This window comes from Acanthochromis polyacanthus, chromosome 7 (assembly GCF_021347895.1).
Source record: "Acanthochromis polyacanthus isolate Apoly-LR-REF ecotype Palm Island chromosome 7, KAUST_Apoly_ChrSc, whole genome shotgun sequence".
Lineage (NCBI taxonomy): Eukaryota > Metazoa > Chordata > Actinopteri > Pomacentridae > Acanthochromis > Acanthochromis polyacanthus.
The window spans coordinates 20,344,138-20,357,002 of record NC_067119.1 but is presented as its reverse complement, the minus strand read 5'-3'; the positions used below and the strand labels follow the sequence as shown (position 1 = coordinate 20,357,002).

Sequence of the window (12,865 nt, the reverse complement as noted above, 5' to 3'; positions counted from 1 at the left end):
AAAAAGTTTTGAGCCGTGACACGTGCAACATACATCATGTAGCCTCAGCTGTGAGAGTGCAGCTGTAATCAGGGATTTGCTGCTTAGACTAAACTGTGGCCTACAGCGGAAATCATAGTAATGCTACAACCAGCAACACAAAAAAGTTACATTTTCTTAAGTCCCTGCCCTTATATGAGATCACCATCTTGCCTCTCATTACCATACTGTGTAGCCTGAATGGGTCCCCTCTGAATAGCAGAGGGTAAAGGTTAGACGGGCCTTTTCTCAGCTTTTACTGGTACAGCTATCATAAAGAGAGAAGATAAGGACATGTTTATGACCAAACACAGGAGGGGAGGAACTGTGTTCCCCTGTTGAAAAGAGGGAAAGAATGGTGAGTTGTACTGTTTAATGAACCTGCAAAGATCTTCAGTAAATGGACACTTACACAGACAATAGGTAATACAGCTCTTTCAGTCGGCACAATAAAGGGGGAAGGAAATTATGGAAGCAGGAGAGTAAGTGCTCAAGAAATTACAGATAAGAAAAAAAATCCTCTCCGTGGAACTGATCCCCGTCTTCCTCCTCAGAGGTCAAAATTATTTTCAGCTGCTCATGTCTGCAGGGATTTACATTAACCCTAAACTGCTCCAGTTCCTGCCTGGCACCGCCGTCTGCGCTCAGTGGCCTCATAAAACGGCAAGAGTGCCCTGAAACAAAAAAGCAAAAAAAATAACTCTGACACATCATTTTCCAGCTCACCCACCTCCCCCAGTCCCAAAGTTTCCATGTGTTGTGATTATGAGCAGGTGGACTCACTCAGCCTCATTAAAGTGCCTGTACTGTTTTCCTCCTTCTCCCTGTGGTATAGAAGGTGATTAGTGCCAATCTGAATGTCCTTCTGTAAGTGTGAAAGTGTTAATGCTATCTATCAGTAGCTGAGAACTTCAACTACAGCACTGTGTACTTACCAGTTGTGTGAAGTGAGTTTGCAGTGTGCAGCTCGTTTAGAAGCTGGAGAGTCTGAGAGGTGTAGTCACCACAACCACAGACATGCATCATGCATCAGACAGACAGACAGATATATTATTTAACAAGTGACAGAGCAAACTACTACCTTGGGCTGTTTTTTGGTCAGAATCTTGTGATATTTTATTGACCAGATAGAAGAAAAAGTTGTTAGTTGCAGCTCTACATATATCAGATTCTGTTTAATTCTCAACTACAAACCGAATTTCGGACTGCTGCCTTAAAGTTGTCGTCTTGGGACAATTTTCACTACTTTCTGACATTGTATAAATAATCAGTTATCAATTACACACTCTCTGGAACTAGTCTAATTAATCAAAATGATTTTAAAAACATAAAAACTATGTGTTCTCTCCAGTCCAGAATGCCATTTTTCACAATTTTGTGATGTTTTATGGACCAACTCATAAATCAAAGAAATAATTGTGTGCTACAGCCCTGCCATGCCCTCTATCAGTTTCTGCTTGTTTCTTCTATGACTAGAAACTGAATTTTGGACTGTTGGTTGGACAAAACAGGACATTCAAAGTTTTTACGTTGGGGCATTTTTCATTAATGTTTGATATTTTATAAAATAAACAAGTAGTCAAGCAATTAAGAAAATATTTGACAATGAAAATAGCTATTAAGTGAAGCCAACTCTTAAACCCCTACATAATATACACTGTAAAATCATAGATAGATAGATAGATAGATCCTTAAATTGTAGGTATTTAAATGTAAAAAGTCATATATGTAGAGGTATATGTAATAGTATCAATACACTTCATCATTTTTACTTATTAACTGGAGATATTTTAAATATTGCTGGTTATATAATGGGAACAGTGCGCTATTTATAGGCTTTTAAATCTAACTTGTCACGTCTAGTGTGGCCACAACTTTCTTCGGATTTGTTTTATACTCCCTTGAGATCTCTAAAATTAATTACTCATCGCCGCACAGCTCCAGTGAGTTCAGAGGAACCTCGACGTGCAGCAGCCCCATAATTCATTTAGAGCAAATACGCTGCGTAAAGTGGCGTCGCCCTGAGCGTGCATTGTCCTCTGTGAGGTTGGAACGGGGCAGGAACACAGAGGCAGCAGGCTGAGCTTTTAAAAGACCCGAGGAGACTATAAAACTGGTTTCATGCCCGCTGCCGTAAAGACTCGGCTGGATACGAGCACATACAGACAGACAGAGGTAGGCAGAGCTCACACAGAAGAGAGGACAACACTTAACATTTAATTTGTGGAGGTCTGTAGAGACACACGCGAGGCGAGAGTTCACTCAGGATTTTAAGGCTGTTTTAGTAAATAACCAGTCTACAGAAGCTGTGCGTTTTCTACTTTGGTAAATAGGATGCGCGTCTTCTCCAGCCGACCCGGTGCAGTTTGACACATTGTGGCTTCACCAGCCGGTTCGCGATTTCTAACTGGAGGAGGGAAAGTTCATTGAAACTGCTGTGGCCGTACTTTGGATGCCACTGAAATGGGATCGCAGCAGCCAGAGAGCGTGTCCGCGCTGTGCAGGAAAAGTTTGCTGAGGACTGTGCTGATCCTGTGGCTCAGCATGTTGGTGGACGGAACCTGGAAGACGGGACTTTACAAAACGTACTCAGCCGGGACGCAGCTGAGCAGAGACCAGACTGCAGCCTCTCACACCTCAGTCTATCAGAAAAGGTAAGAATGATCCACCTACACCTGTGTATACTGTGTCTTGTTACATACACAAAATCTAAACCTGAGGCTGTGTCTTTCTGTGCACTTTTGTCAATTCATGACTCTGCAGAGCTACTCCCATCTCCATCCATCTGCCAGGGCCCATTGTCTTCCTGACAGTTGGCTTCCTTTTTCCTGTGTTGGCAGCATTTTTTCCTCTGCTGAGTCCCATCCTCATTGTTGTCCCACCTTTTACTCGTGTCTTTCTCCTGAAAGCGCCTCCACTATCTATGAGGTGTGTTGTGTGATTTTTATTCCTGCTGCAGCAACATCTCCATCATCTGCTCTTGAACGCACCACATAAACCTACTTCTGTGAAGATCTATGACTTGTGTGTGAAGTCACTGAATATAAAGAGGGATTAGATCTCCTCATATATGATGGATCGTCTGTGTAGCAGCAGTGTTGATGATAAGAGTGTTACTGAAGGAGAGTCACTAGACTAAACACACAGTAAAGAGCTTCTAACCAGCTCCTCCTGGACACAACCCATGTTTGGATCGGAGACCAGCCATCGCTCAGTGATGAGAGGACGGTTCCCATCTTCCAAATATTTATGCTGTCAGGTTGTGTGTGTGTGTGTGTGGGCGGAAAGTGGCCGGAGGCTGAAACCCCCTTTTCTTCAGGGTGTGTCCAGGTGGGTTGCTTCTCCAGCTTCGCTCCACCGACTCACCTCAGTGCTCAGCTCCTCTTGTCAATCCCAGCCAGAGGTTTGTGGGCATGTTTACCAAACACGAGCAGCTGGGACTGCATCTGGGCTTGTTTTGGGAAAGAAGGAGATGAGTTTACAGTTTCTAGCTGCTGTTTGTTAGTGGCTAGTGGGGTAGAACGAGAGAAACGCCGCCGTCTTCAACGAGGTCAGCGAGGTGACACAAGAGGAGCTGAAAGTATCTATCCACCTGCTGTCTGACCCGATCTGTTAAAGCAGTGGTTTATGGTGTGTCAACACAGCCACACAGTGACAGTGGATTTCAGAGAGCATGCCAGTCTCTCCAGCAATGAGACTTTGAGTCACAAAAACAACTTGTCATTAGGGTTCAGGCACTTGAAATACAATTTTAGCAAAACTACAAAAGAAATCTGCCACAGGAAAAAACCTGCACTAATGTCTCCCCATACCAACCCTGTCTTCACACAGCGATTACCAAAATCAAAGGGGATTAACAACTCTTGAGTAACTTCTGGACTGGTGCGGTCACTCTGTGGAGGAGCTGATAAAGTGTTCGTTCACCCTTGTCGTTCTTAATGACTGTATAAGCTCAGTACACTGTGGGGTTTCTGAGGTAGGTGCTTCTTTATTGCTTGTCTCGCCCACTTCTTTATCCTCCCTCGGAGGACTTGTCATGGTCTGACAGGCAGTCTGAGCCCCGTGGCCACGCTCATTCCTCACCCATCTTAACCATATCCATGTTTTTTTTAGGCATGGGAATGAAGACGACTCAGATTCCAGCAGCCTGAGCCCTGGGTGGCTTAAAGCAGGATGGCTTTAGATGTGACTGTTAAAATAACTTCAAATAACGTATGTGCGGAGGGAAAACTTTGAAGGATATCAGGGAGCAGTTACTAATTGTACAGCTCCATTAATAATGACTGGTGGCTGATAAATGAATCCAGATGATTCCAAGGACTGAGACCACATACGAGGTGCGATCAAAATTTAAATTTGGCCGCATCCCCTGTTAAAGTAGTCTTGCTGTGTACACTACCCAGTGCTCCTGGCAAAGTGTTTGAAGGTGGAAGGAGTGTATTTGTGATTTCACCAATGGACCTAAAAGTGATGCAGAGAGCTACCATCCAATTCTGTGTCAACTGACCCAAACTTCATGTCGAGGCTCATCAACAGTGGTGAGAGTTGGTTTTAGGGCTACAACACAGAGAACAAACAGCAGACTTCAGTGGAAGAAGCCCCAATTTTCAAAACTGGAGAAAGTGCATCAGATTAGCAGCGCGGCCAAGAGTATGCTTGTCATTTTGTTTAGCATTCACAGTATTGAGAATTCCTCCGTCAGGGTCAGACTTCTACTGTAATGTTGTGACGGGTCTGAGGTAGAACATTCAGCACAGATGACAGCATTATGTGCCATGATACCAATGCACACCCGCTCACAGTGAGTTAAAAATGCAAGTTTTTAGCCACAACAACACAATTATTGCTCCCCACCCAACCTATTCATTAGATTTGGCTCCCTGCAACTTCCTTCTCTTCCCCAATATTAGTTTCAGTTTAAGGGCTGCTGTTTTGACACCGTTCAGGACATCTAACATGATGTGCGGACGGTGTTTCACATGCTTACAGATTGGGAATTTCATGATAAACGTGGCAGGAGCGCTGGGAGCAGTGTAGCGCTGCACAAGGGGATTATTTTGATAGAGATAGAAATCAGAGGTTAATCAGGTACTGGCTGCAAAGTTTAGCAGATTAGTTCAATAACTGATTCTCTACCAAACTGTTTTTTAAATTATCATATACTATATAATCAAATCACTTTGCATGCTTTCTAAAATTCATCTAGGTAATCAAAATTATAAAAGTTATGGTGTTCCCTCTGTTCCAGAGTGCTGTTTGTGTTTGATATAGTTTTAGTAGCTTAGTTTTTTGACTAGTAACTAGGAAACTATAATATTAAGGAAACACTTTGAGCTGATTTTGTTCATAATTTCCGATGTTTTACAGACCAAATCATACATGAAAAAATACCATCGTTAGCTGCAGACCTACATTTATCAGACTCTGCTTGATCCTCATTTACAAACTCAATTTTAGACAAGACATTTAAAGTTATCACTTTGGGGTGTTTTTCCACTTTTGTCTTTTTGTAAACTAAACATCTTATTGAGCAATTGAGACAATCATTGACAGATGAATTGACTATGAAAGTAATCATTGGTTGGAGCCCAATAATAGAGCACCAAATCCAAACTGGATACTGTAAGTAAATAGTTGCAATGTTGAGGTTTTATTCTTGGTCAGTGGAGCAGCTCTGCTTTACAGGATGTCTAATGATGCAATACTGGACTTTTGGGCCTGATAGTGCCAGTGGTTTAGGCCAATAGTAGTTATTAGGGAGTGAACGATTCTGAGATTAGTATATCACTCTGCTGGACCGACTATGTGGTGAGTCCACTTCTAAATTACTCCCAAGTATCTGTTTCTGCATTATTTTGTGAAAGATAATCATCGCTACACATCAGCCAACATGTACACCACCACTGATCTATCTGTAGTATTATTGGCTGACCGATATATTGGTGGGGCTCTCAGGGTAATCAGGCGAAACTGAATCCTTCAGTTGAGTGGAATTCTTTTTTCACTTCCAGCCTCAAACACTTGAAGATGCACGTAACCATTACACACATGCTGAAAGCTCCCAGGTGTCCGGGCCTGAAAGTTCACAGACAAAGACAAATGAGAGTTTTCCTTGCTTGTTCCAGGGTGCCGTAAAGAGTCACTTAGCCTTGACCTCGAAGGCCTCTCAGCAGAGCTTTGATGATCTCCACCGTCCTCGACACATGGAAAATACACGGCAGATTTGAGTCTGCAATACGATAGCTCACCAGTCCCAATATTTTCTACTAATTTTTTAAAATATTTCTTTAAATCTCAACTGAGTATAATTCATATCGGTTTTGCTCATAGACTCCTCTGGTTCTCCGGCTGTTTCCTAGAAGCTGCAGATTATGACCCCAGGAATGTAATCTCCTTTCCTCTTCATTAATTTCACCTTGACTTGTACTCTCTATGTCTCTTTGTCATATGTTGTTGTGCCACATTTATCTCGCGCCTCTTCTCTCTCCCATGGGACCAACGTTGTTTCGTAATTGTCTTTTCTTTCGCTAGCCTTTTCCCATCAGAAGCTTCCTTATGTGACCTTTATGGTGAAAAGACCTCTCTCCTCTCCTCTCCTCTCCTCTCCTCTCCTCTCCTCTCCTCTCCTCTCCTCTCCTCTCCTCTCCTCTCCTCTCCTCTCCTCTCCTCTCCTCTCCTCTCCTCTCCTCTCCTCTCCTCTCCTCTCCTCTCCTCTCCTCTCCTCTCCTCTCCTCTCCTCTCCTCTCCTCTCCTCTCCTCTCCTCTCCTCTCCTCTGGCCGTTTGCCACATCTGTCCTTTGTTCTCCCCGAGCATTTTCCCACAGACAGAAATCTAGAGAAATTCCTCTAGATTTCTATCCTCACTGCATTTCAATCACATCTTTGAGCGTTCGGCCTTCCTCCTCCCACAGTGCGTGAATGGATGGAAAAGGGAGTTACTGAGATGTTTTTCACTCCAGTCTCATCGGCCCTCTTGTCAGTTCACACGGCTTAACTCCAAGCGTCTTCCTCCCCACACAGTCTGCTGCTGAAAATGCATGGACTCTGTGGTCTGATCATCAAAGATGCAGACTGTGTGGCATAGAAGGTGAAATGAGGGCACGCTAGAATACAGCATATAAGCTTTTCTGACAAGTTCATGAGCTTTCTCTCAGCATTTGCATACATTTGAGGCTTCAGCACTTTTTTTTGTTTCCCTCTTGGCGTCTGTAGGGTTGAGGAACAGATGGGCAAAAGCTCTGATTTTTTTTTTCCCCCTTCCCTTAAAAATTGTGGATTTCTTCCTTAACGGTTGGCTCTGGCTGCGTGTGACTGTGAGAGATGGTTGATGATTTATTTAGCTTGGGCCCAGCATTCAGAGTGTGCCATGTGTGCTTAGAGACCTGATACTCACCGAGGGCCTGCTTGGTGTTTTTTGCCAGTGAAACAGCATGGTGCTGGTGGGTTTCACACTTCATAACACAAGGGTGCCTCCAGTAAGAGGAAGGTGTTGACTATGAAACATTTGAGCATGTCAGACTGAGTGCACCGAGCACCTGTGTCCTTTATGTATATATAGAGTGGGTCTTAGCCACGAAAGTTACAGCCCGTCAGTGGAGACGGAGATAATGATAATATGTGCATCCAGGTTGCCGAATTATCCTCAAATCTCCATCCTGTCTGCACAATCGGTGGATCGGCCACTTGTTTAGGTAATGCAGGTATTGGTTGAGCCATTTTAAAGATCTCTGTCATGTCAACTGCTTTTGTTATTTCATTCACTAAAGCAGCAGAGGTTGGCATTTCCTCTTTGGTAATTGCATAAGTGCAATGCAAAGGGAGAAGGGGAGACCATAAAACCCACCCCCACTTCCCTCCCCATACCCCCTGGTGACAATCTTAGTTGCTCCCAGGTGAAGCCTCCTCTCAGCCTGGGAAACTCAGATGTTTATCTGTTGGGTCTGGAGGATAAATGGTGGGGAGGAGATGGGGTTAAGTCTGCCCCCTCCACAGACTCCCAGCTCTACCTGACCACAGCTCTGTCAACGTCTGAAATTTTCCACCAGTGATTAGAGCAATTTTTCTGGACCAGGGAAAGCAATCATAGAGTAATCCTATAGATCCATGTTCATTTGTGTAGCCTCACAGCTGATGGATGTAGTGAGAAGTGTGAAGGGTGTTTAAATAACATGTGGCAGATTCATTCTTCAACTCATTTTGCTTGAGCAGGTTAGAGTTAACTCTGTTTGTGTTGCTTGTGCACATGTCCCTTTATTTTTTTGATTCTCCCTTGGATATGTTTGAGGTTTTCAAAACATTTCAACTTTTTATTTTATCTGGCAAAGTATCTTTTCATCTTGCATCATTCTGGAGGCTGTGATTGTTACACAAATGGAAAAAATCAAGAGCGCTCAGTGATTAAACAAAAATCCACAAGAGACAGTCTCATAAAAAAAAGAATCTGTGCAGTAGTACACAAACATTTGTCTGAGGTGCCCCGGTTCAGGTCTGTGTGCGGCCACCACAACATGTGGAGATTGTTAATGGGAGCCGGTGCAGGGCTGCTTCGACATCCTCTGCCTTTGGCGCTTTCCTTTAAACTGTCTCTGATGCACACAAACATATGGCCTCCCATATTGACAAACAGACTTTGGTGGGAAACACCCTCCCACTCTTGCAAATGCACTGGCAGCAGAACACACAGAGCATAGTTTTGTTCTATGAGCCTCACAGTTTCCTTTGTGGTTACCAGAGTCTCCTTTCTATACATCCAGTTACTGTGTGAACACAGGTTATAATGAGTGTGTCTGTGTTTCTGTTAGAGCAGTGTGAGGGTAATGGAGGTATCTGCACACTTCAGTGTTGATAAAATAATGGGAACATGTGGTAGCTCAGCAGCTTCAGCCTGTTTTCCATATGAAGCCAAGACTTCTGTGTTTTCTTGGTTTGATAAGCTGGATGAGTTGAACATTTTTTTATAGCTGCTGTGCTTTCAGGAACAGATATCTGCTTCTCTTCAAAGGCTATTTGAGCTCTCTTTTAGGATTAAAATAACCCTATTAGCTCTAAGACTCCTCATATGATTACTTTTATGTCACTTGGTGACTTTTATGGAGTTATACTGAGATAGTTTCTACATATTACCATTTTGCTTGCGGAGGCCGAAGAAATAAGGGCTCTAATACCTTCACAATCAGATCTTAACCTCTGACCTTTACATAAGTGTTTGTCCCCCACAGGTCAGTTTCCTGACAGCCCCAGTGGCTCCTGATAATGTCCTATGAAGCTCTCTTTGGAAAAGGAGAGAACCCATGACCTGGCATTAACCCGTGCTGAGAAACCCTCAACTTTGTATGGAAGCTGGTCTTCCTCTTTTCTCCCTCCTGAGAGACTTCAGCTCCAGTGAGGGCTGCATGCAAACGGATGTGTATTGATAAAGGAGAGACCTCAGAGTAAATACGCTGCCCACAATGCACTGCTGCAAATCTCGCGGCTGATTAAAACCATGTAAACACCACAAGGAAGTTCAAAACAAAAGGGTGGGGGAAGGGAAGCAGGAATCGGGACCCGCGGGAAGACCACAGCGTCCTGACTGTGACTGTGTGGCTAATTTGTTTTTGTGAGCGTGCCACAATGTTTGAAGGTTGGAAATATAAACTGTGGTTCCTCGTTTACTTTGAAGATGGGATTTTTCCTGTGTATCTAAAGACAACAAATCAGGCCAGTGTTTCTGTTACTGTTGCATTCTGCAGTCTGCATTTCTGACTTTAATTCAGCCTTTTCCACCCTTCAGGAATTGGTGTCCTCATACAGTCACTAAGACGGTGACCTGCCAGGTGCAGAATGGGACGATCCTCCAGCGAGTCTACCAGACGTGTCGCTGGCCGCAGGGATGTACAGGAGGCAGGTGAGAAAGCAGAAGGATCTTATCATTACAGCGACTGATCTATCAAACTGTTTTGAAGAGAGGCACTGGAAGTTGAGTTGTTGTTTAGATTTAATCTGTAGTGGAATTTAATAACAGGAAAACAGTCGACATTCTCAAAATCAGTCTTTTAGAGTCAATTGTCTTGTTTTTGAGTCACAGAAGAGTTTTTCTAGCCTCAATATGTGTCACTTAAGGTCATGTAATCTTCACTCAACCTTGTTTAGGCGTTATCTGCATCTTACATCGAGCAAACTGGAAAAACTATTCACTTAAGTCTCTGATTTGTAGTTTTAAAGAGCCCTTACTGTGCTTTTGGGATATCTTGCCTCTTCTTTTATTATGTTGCAGCTTTTTATACATGTGAAGTGTCTGAAAACTTACAAAGTCCATGCCAAAGGGAGTTATCGTGTCCCTCAGAGAACACTGCTCTGCATAAAACACCTTCTGTCTTTTCTTACCCATCTACATCACATTGTAACACATCTGTGTAACTCCCTCAAATATAGGATAGGCTGCTTGCTTGCAATATTTGCTCACAAGAGCCACCTCTGCAGCTCTATATATTATAAATCTGTGGTTACAGTACATAACATTTACCTGGCTTTCCTCTGACCAAATCAAAGCAGACTGGACTTTTCAGGAGAGGAGCCTTAAAGAGACTGGAACTAAAACGCAGCGTTTCAGACAGAGAGGGAGAAGAGTTTGAGAAAAAATAGCGGGGTTTAACATTAAATATATTCTGAGAAACCCAAAAATATAATAGAAAACTGTAAACATGCATAGTGGAGGCTCTTTCAGATTTTCTGAATGTGGCTACAAGGCTAATAGTGGTGTTAATCATTGTTGAATACTACCATGTGTCATAATGAAGTCTGGTTTTCCTTTTCTTTCATCTAGGGGGATCTGTTATAGAATATGCCAGTTAATCCCCCTAAAATCAGAACAGATCATTGTGTTGCAGCAGCTCCACATGTTATGTTCGGAATGAGAAACACCTGAAAAATCTCATACAGCTTCACACATGTTCCAGCGGTAGACAAAAGGCAATCTGGGAAATGAATGAAGTAAATGTGACAAGTTGTGCAAATTCACCTAGAAATCAAATTAAACCAGTTGGAAATTCCAAACACAGTTTAAAATAACTTACTGAATAACACAATGATGTATTATACTCTGTCTGAGAGGTAATTATCACATTCACAACCGTTACTATCCCTGTGAACGTGGTGATTTTAGACATTGTGTGTGTTTTGCAGCTACAGGACAGTGGTCAGACCTTCCTACAAAGTGGTGTATCGCACTGTGACCTCTCTGGAGTGGAAATGCTGCCCAGGATTCAGCGGTGCTGCCTGTGAGGAAGGTAAGTCAAGACTGAAGGAGCGTTTTCAGGGACTTGCACACATGCATACGTAGGTTACACAACTCCTGGATGGGACCGACACTGTAAACTTGGACAGAGAAATGGTTTAGAGAAACCACTGGCAAGTTTGACATCTGTCAGTTTTCTCTCTTTTTTTTTTTCACTGCGTCACTTTTACTTTACCTGCCTCCCATTTCTTTATTTTTCTTCGTGTCTTCAGTGTGACTCACTTGTCACCGTCCCTCTGGTTTGCAGTATTAAAGCCTGCATAGCGTGTGCGCCTTCCAATATACTTGTGCGAGTAATACTTTAAAAACAGGAGTGATTTCCATTAGGATTACATAAGTCTGCTTCTGTCTTCTAAATGAAGTTAGGAAATAAGATCCCTCGGCCTCTTCTGGGCGAGTCAGATACCTCCACTTTATTAATCACTTTTAATGTCTTCATTCCAAGAGTCGCTGTACCATACAAGGTTTATTCTTTTCTGTGGTTTTCAGTTTTATGGTCCCGCTGGAACCATGTCTTGATCCTCTTAATGTGCCATGCAAGCCCTGCTGTTTTCATTTTTCGAGTACAGTAGCTGCCCACCACACACACACACACACACACACACACACACACACACACACGCATGCACACGCACACTCTCTCCCAGCGTATAATGACTTCCCCTGGCACTGGTCCTCAGGTCTCTGCAGTCTGGGGAGAAGGGTGGAGTGTGTGTTTATGCCGGGACCCAGGACCTGACTGGGTGTAACATAAATGGTTGGGCTGTGTAACACAAAAGACAATAAATGTTTACAGTGGCTAAAGTGGCCACTTTTTTGTGGTGCTGAAAAGAGAGGGTGTTTTTCTCTTTGATGCTCCCACTCCTAGGTGAGCTCAGAACAGCTCTCAGACCTCCTGGTGGCTTGTAGTCTGCTGCAGTGAGGCTTCAACTGGAGTAATTTCTCCACTTTGTCTGCTTGCTTGCACTTGCACGCATCAAAACTGCCCGAATATCATGACCCTCCCCGACTCTCAAAGTCAAAAACACATTCACAGTCAGACAGCGCAGACTTTACTTAACAAAAGCAGAAGAACACACAGTGAAACAGGGAGGAAATTATCCAATTAAGTTGTTGCTGGAGGAGATTCCCCTCCGGTTGTCATGGCAGGAGGGGGCTGTCGAGCCAGCGGGGGTGCTGGGATTAGCCACTTATCTGAGCGTCGTTCCGGGTGGCTCAGATCACAGGCGGTGCTGAGTGGAAGTGACAGGTCCCATTCACAGGGCCTTTACTCTCCGGCACCATGGATGCTATCCAGGGCCACCGGCGCTTTGTTCTGCTCCTGCCGCGTGAGCAGAACCCCTTGCCAGCGCAGAACTCGATACCCTGCTGCTGTCTGCCTCATTCGCCGCTTTAAGGAGAAATAAAAGCTTGCCACACGGGCAAAGCTGGAGACCGGATTGTGCTTAAATCTGTTACCATAGAGTTGCCAAGTGAAGTTAAAGCTGCGCTCGTAGTTCAGCGGGTGCAAGTTTCAGATCCAGCCTCTTAATACCTGTGTGCGACTCCATCTGCAAATCTCTCCACATCTTT

At 43.7% G+C, this 12,865-nt stretch overlaps 1 protein-coding gene across 2 annotated transcripts in view; it reads left to right on the top strand.

Moving 5' to 3' along the window:
* The first annotated feature begins 1,942 nt into the window (after window positions 1-1,942).
* emid1 (EMI domain containing 1) overlaps window positions 1,943-12,865 on the top strand; it is a 63,702-nt gene continuing 52,779 nt past the window's right edge. For both annotated transcript variants that reach the window (XM_022198927.2, XM_022198917.2), the window contains exons 1-3: window positions 1,943-2,672; window positions 9,791-9,904; window positions 11,182-11,285. In XM_022198927.2, the coding sequence (XP_022054619.1) occupies window positions 2,482-2,672; window positions 9,791-9,904; window positions 11,182-11,285 (409 nt within the window). In that variant the 5' untranslated portion in view covers window positions 1,943-2,481. The remainder of the gene's footprint in view (window positions 2,673-9,790; window positions 9,905-11,181; window positions 11,286-12,865) is intronic.